The sequence below is a fragment of the Mus caroli genome, unplaced genomic scaffold (genome assembly GCF_978045245.1).
Source record: "Mus caroli unplaced genomic scaffold, Mus_caroli_1 scaffold_15, whole genome shotgun sequence".
NCBI classification, from domain to species: domain Eukaryota; kingdom Metazoa; phylum Chordata; class Mammalia; order Rodentia; family Muridae; genus Mus; species Mus caroli.
In genome coordinates, this window is record NW_028227270.1 from 7,757,338 (window position 1) to 7,763,526 (window position 6,189).

A 6,189-nucleotide genomic window follows, 5' to 3' on the forward strand; every position below is an offset into this window, starting at 1 on the left:
GTTCCGCGGCAGCTGCCTCAGTCTTGGCCAGTGGAAGGACAATGAAAGGGTGCTTTAGTTGAGAAATGATGTGCAGTGAGTGTCTTTGCCCATTCAATAGCATGGTGTTGATTAGATTCATTCTTTGTTTTCTGAACCTTAATATGAAATAGTTGAACGCTTTGCATTTTTCTCTCTGCTATTGACTATTTCTGTCAGTCCCGAGCTCCCCGTCTCCCTCTGAAGTTTCACACTCTTCTCGCTTAGTCACCCCATCTCATTTTGCCGAGTCAGATGTACAAACACCAGCTGATGTGGTTCAGGTGTCCTTTAGGCACAAAAGAGTAAAAGGAACGGAATAGGATCAGAACTTAGCCGGAGTTTAGTAGCTGTTTGAAATTGATTGATTTCTCATAAACCAGAGTTAGAATCTTCTCTCCCCGAATGGAATTTTCAGGCAGAGAGGCTTGTACTGAGATGATTGCACACCCTGCGGTTCACAGGGCGAGGTCACACGGTGGGATCTTCAAGCGCTGCTTCTGGTTTCTACTTTGTGTTTTGGGGTGAACAAGCCAGACAGGCCTGCCAAGGCTAAGGGAGCGTGTAAGTGTGATCCCTGCCTGGCCCACTTGTACCGGCTGTGAGCTAAATGCAACTCGCAGAGGCGGCTATAAATAGCCATTCATTGTCAGTGTGTGTGAAAAGACAAGAGTCAGTGTGCCGGTCTGATTCAGCCCCAATTAAGCCGCCGTCTGGACAGGACTGACTGTAAACGGAGCTGCTAGGACTAAGAATCGAGTCCGCCAGCAACGCCAGGGGCTGGACACTCACGGAAAGGAAGCGGTTCAACGCTGGAGTCGCCTCTGCTATGGCAAAAATCATTTTGAGGCACCTCATAGAGACCCCAGTGCGTTATCAGGAGGAGTTTGAAGCTCGAGGCTTAGAAGACTGCAGACTGGATCATACACTATATGCACTGCCCGGGCCAACCATCGAGGACCTGAGTAAAGCCAGAGGCGCAGGCACGCCACAGGCTCTGGCAGAGGACTCAGCCTCCACCGAGAAGCCACCCGGAGAAGGCAAATCCCGTTTCCAGATCCTGCTGGATGTGGTCCAGTTCCTGCCCGAGGATATCATCATCCAGACCTTCGAGGGCTGGCTGCTGATCAAGGCACAGCACGGAACCAGAATGGACGAACACGGGTTTATATCGCGGAGTTTCACCAGACAGTACAAACTGCCAGATGGAGTCGAAACCAAAGATTTGTCTGCCATCCTCTGTCATGATGGAATCTTGGTGGTGGAAGTCAAGGATTCACTAGGGACCAAGTGAAAACCTTTTGTTTGCTGTTCATACCCCAGGAAGGAGGATGAAAGCCAGGGACACCCCGGGAATGCTTAAACGTTTGAGATGGATTGCTGTCACTTTTATGAGGATTAAAAAAAATGTATCCACAGTTCCTGGTATGTGGAAGTTGTCTTTCTTATTGGTAGCCAGAAAGGAAGGTTTTCAAATGTGTTTGTGCAATTAGGAGTGATGCTGCTTTTACAATGAAACCACCTGAGAACTAGCAGACTGTGGTTGGTACTAGAGAATGCTCAGCCTGGTTTTTGATGAGTCTAAAATTCCACAGAGGCCGTTTGGACAACCTACGGCAAAACAGTCCTCGTCAGTAAAGAGATCTGATTTTTCTTCACTGTATGAAAAGTTTCTGTATTGCTAAAAAGAGGGGGGAGGGCTTCAAAGAGAACATTTTATTTCTGTATATTATAATTTACGGGACCTGGGTCTGAATCTAGTTAAAAGTCACAACAGTTGTTGCTCCTTTAAACATCAGTGGGAATCTTCAGGTATTTTAGTTTTTTAAAAGTTCCCATATAGACCACATATAGTTTTCAAAGCTAAACTGAACCCTACCAGGAGTTTTGCTGGTAGACAATGTATACTACTTGGTTTGGTGTTATATTTGTTAGCCCAGAGTGTATAGTGTCTCTTATGCTAGGTGTGGGAAACTAAAACTTTGCATTGCTGGGCTCAGGAAATCTTAATCCTCGCTATTTTGAAGGGAGGTGGCCAGTGCCAGCATCTGCTGTCTCTACTGGTCGAAAGTTTTAAATAACCTTGCGGCCAGTGAGGAACCTGAGCTCAGGCAGCCATCTGAGCTGGGTGCATAGTCTGGGGCAGCACATGCTTATCAGGACTCCCTTAGTGCCTCTGTGCTCCCAAACTGCTGCTTTGGCTCTGGATGGAGCTGGTAGAGGTTAAGAATGGGAGGCTTGCCTTCAGCAGCTGCTCGTGGGCATTTAGAATATGTGCTAGCTCATCTGTGTATCCTAAATACTTCCGTGGAGAAAGTGGCCGCTTTCTGTTCCACTGGGTGCTGAATGTGAGCTCATAGGGAGAGAGGCCAGGCCAGTGCTAAGAATAGAAAGAAGATCTCAGAGTGTGGCTGTCACCTGCGTGGAGGCAGACAGCTGTCACGGTGCTCCTCCATCTTGCCTCTCCTCTATTCAAGCTAAAACAGGGAAGATGGGGAGTGAGTAAAAACCAGAAATCAAACAGAATCTGGGGTGACATTTGCTACTTTTTGCTAACATCGGAAAGATGTTGGAGCATCTGTTTATATGAAATTTGTGTCTAAAGCTGACGTTTGGAGTATAAAGTCTAGGCCAAGACGTTTTTTGTTTGAGAAATTGAAACTTACATGAACAGTGGGGCACAACAAAGCTAACCAGTGTGAGTAGGATACCAGAGCTAACAGGATGAGAAGTGGGATACAATGTAACGCCCCGTCAAACATTGTTGCCATCTGAGTAATTATGTAGCCAATTGTGGTTTTAGAAACAAATAGCTCCAAGGGCTCTCTCATTTGGTTCCGAACTTTCACTAGTCAACACCTTCCTTCTACCCTTGGGGATTTTTTTTTTTTCCTTTCAAAAACCGAAAATTCAACACATCTCCAGTTAGCATTTCTTTGTTTCTAGATAAAATTAAAAATTCAAAGGCATAGGAGAAGGTTTTAGGTTTTCAAAACACTACAAAAAGTGAAATGAGGCCGGGCGTGGTGGCGCACGCCTTTAATCCCAGCACTCGGGAGGCAGAGACAGGCAGATTTCTGAGTTCAAGGCCAGCCTGGTCTACAAAGTGAGTTCCAGAACAGCCAGGACTACACAGAGAAACCCTGTCTCAAAAAAAAAAAAAAAAAAAAAAGAGAGAGAAAAAAAAAAGTGAACTGATTCATTGTCAACCACGATGAGCCTGTTACTTTAAATAGCTAGCTCATGTTTCCTTATCGGTCTGGGTAAAATTAGAATTATCCTTGCATGAAATCTGACATCCTGATCGATCATCATCAGCCCAAACATTCTCCATGCCTCCTAGCCCCAATCCGACACAGGCTATACAGTTTTGGTCTCCAATTGGTTTCAGCCAATGAGAGGCACCCACTGAGGAGCAGAGGGATTACAGCTCAGAGGAGGGACAAGCTTAGGTGGCCCCAAGAGCTTGTCTACCCATCCCACAGTTCTTGAATAATGAGAATTCAGAGGTTCATTTATGTATGAATAAGCGTAGGCCCTAAGCTTTGGCTTGTTCCCCAACTATCTTATAACTCATATAGCCCATTTAAACTATTCTATACCTTCTGCATGGCTAGTTACCTCTCCTCAGTTTCATGCCCCCGGACTTCCTCAGAGTCCAGGACAAACTTCCGGCTTCTGCCTATTTCCCAGAGTTCCAACCTATCTACTTCCTGCCTGTTGCTAATAGGCCATCAGCTTTTTATTGGCAGGTGATATTTCCACACAGCACAAAAGGCTTGTTTTTCCTACTTAGCTTCCACAGTGCAGCTGACTGACGTTTCTCCAGGGCCAGTGTCCTCCAGCAGACAGATTCCTAAGGGATAATCCAGTCCTTATGAGTATGTGGAATTACAACATTGGACCCTTCTGTAAAAGATGTGGCCTTTTCACCTTCTTGCCCCTGGCATATCTCCATTCCTCGTTAATTCCCTGTCTCTGCCACCCTTTCACAGACGGTATGCTCATTAAGATTTCTGGAGTACAATTCTGTCTCTGGTTGGAATCTGGTCTGCGTGCCATTTTGTGTGATAGGAAGAGGAGGAGGAGCAGAGAATTGGATTTGCATCCAGGAAGCTTCTCAGGATGCAGGCAAAGGTGGCAGCTGCATCGTCTGGGAGGCGGGTGACACATTGAGAAAGGTGGGAAGGTCACAGAGTTTGCATCCAAATGCACCTGTAATGCTCCAGGAAGCAAAGGACTGGCAAATGTGACATCCTATGACATCTGTTGCTTGGCATCTTAATGCTACCTTCAAATTTTATCGCTCCCCTCCCCCATGCCCCCTCTTATATCTAATGTTAACCCTCTAGTGCTAAAACAATCTTAAATGTCTCCAACATTTTGTTTTCCTGTCATTTGTAAACCAAAGTTAGCCTGTCTCTGTCTGTAGCTGAGCTGCCGACCTTGCATCCTGGAAGTCTAGAAGTGACTGACATTTTGAAGAATTAGTTTCACATTCACCTCCCAGGGCCTTTAATCTGTCCTTGACCTCACTCTTACCTGCTTGCCCTCTAAGGTAGAGATAACACTGGAAACCTTGTATGGCCAACAAAACAAAGAACACAGGCCTCGCAGCTGGCTCTCCTCATCACCGTCTACGAGCACAGCAAAGTACTAAGAAGCAAGCAGGACACCAAGCCCTTGTTCCTGCATGTTCAAAGAAGTCCAGCTCGCCCAAGCTTACCGGTAGTCAGCCTTCAGAGCGCTGATCACACTGGTGATTCAGTACACTTATGGAGCACAAGGGCTCTTCTCAAAGTCACCTCAAAGGGGTGTTTGTTTGTTTGTTTGTTTGTTTTCTGGTTGTGTTTTTCTTGTTTTTTTTTTTTTCATTCTGAATAACCATGTCTGCCCACATATCTCTCCCTCTCCTGCTCTCTCTCCCTCTCCCTCCTCCACCGCTCTCAGAGTTTTGAGTCAATGTGTCAGTAGCTCAGGTTGGCCTCCATTTTGTAGCAATCTTCTTCTTCAGCCTCTCATGCAAGCCCCAGAAGTCCTGTCTGCTACAGTATCATTAGACTAGAAAATGAACTGTACTGTCTTATTTCACAAGGATGTACTCAAGAAAGAGTTTGGCCTTCCTACAAAACTTTGACCTTGGTCAGGGGGTTTAATTTTTCCTCCTTATATGTTAGTCTTATGTGTCTATTACAGCCATGGCCTCTTGTTCCAGAAATGAATCCCTGTAAACGCCCAGTTGCCGCTGCTTAAAATTCTCTGGTGAGGACAGGGTGTGGGTAGCTTCACCTGTGGAAGACGTATGCATTAAAATTTGCAAATAGGATCTGTATGGGACAATCTGAAAGTAAACAGCCAGAGAGGACAACTGATGTTTTAATAGTCAGTGGGTCAGGATTCAGATTTATTCTTATTAATGTGATTATCTGAAAACTGCTGTTGGTTAAACTTAGTGTGTCCAATACTTATTATTAAAAATAAATGAGATACAAGCTCAGGTTTAAAAGAAAAATCTTCCAGCTTAACCAAATTCTACCTTTCACCAATAGCCATTGTTCTTCCTACAAGCTATTAAATAATAAGGTTGAGAGGAGAATTAAAATATTGATTTTCTGTGTTTACTTACAGTTTATTCTCTTTCTTGCCTTTTCTTTTTTGGATAGGGGCTTGTATACACTCAGAATATTCCTTCCTCAGCTGCCAGGCAGGAGGGAAAGATACAACAGACCCCTGTCAGACTCTTGTATGAGAAACCAGATCATTACCTGGTCTCTCCCTAAAGGTCCCTCCAACCCCCTTAATTTCATCACATTGTCGGAAACTGAGTTTTGGACTTGACACTTTCAAACTATACCACTGTGTGAAATAATGCTCAGAAAGTGGCCAGATCTCATTTCTGTTGTGTTAAAACCTGTAGCACTTCATTGTGTGCTTTGCCATGCCTGTGGCTTTAATAGAGTTCTTTTCTCTATACAGCAATCCTTATCTGTGTCACATGTTCATACAGGTATGGACATACCCCACCCCACCCCATACATAAATCCAAACTGATGGTGATCAAGTTCCAAGCATGTACGTTTCTGATTTTCTCAGTGATAAGGCTCTCTGAGTGCTTAGGAAGTCTGGGGTTTGGGCTTACTTCGCGAAGCAGGATAACTGATGTTTCCTCTT

The 6,189-nt window shown here is 44.9% G+C and overlaps 1 protein-coding gene across 1 annotated transcript; it reads left to right on the forward strand.

Annotated features, from left to right (window-relative positions):
* Positions 1 to 685: 685 nt before the first annotated feature.
* Hspb3 (heat shock protein family B (small) member 3) lies at positions 686 to 1,667 on the forward strand. The gene has a single exon (XM_021181108.2). It carries the CDS (start codon positions 848 to 850, stop codon positions 1,310 to 1,312), a length of 465 nt encoding a protein of 154 aa, XP_021036767.1. The 5' UTR covers positions 686 to 847; the 3' UTR covers positions 1,313 to 1,667.
* Positions 1,668 to 6,189: the final 4,522 nt, after the last annotated feature.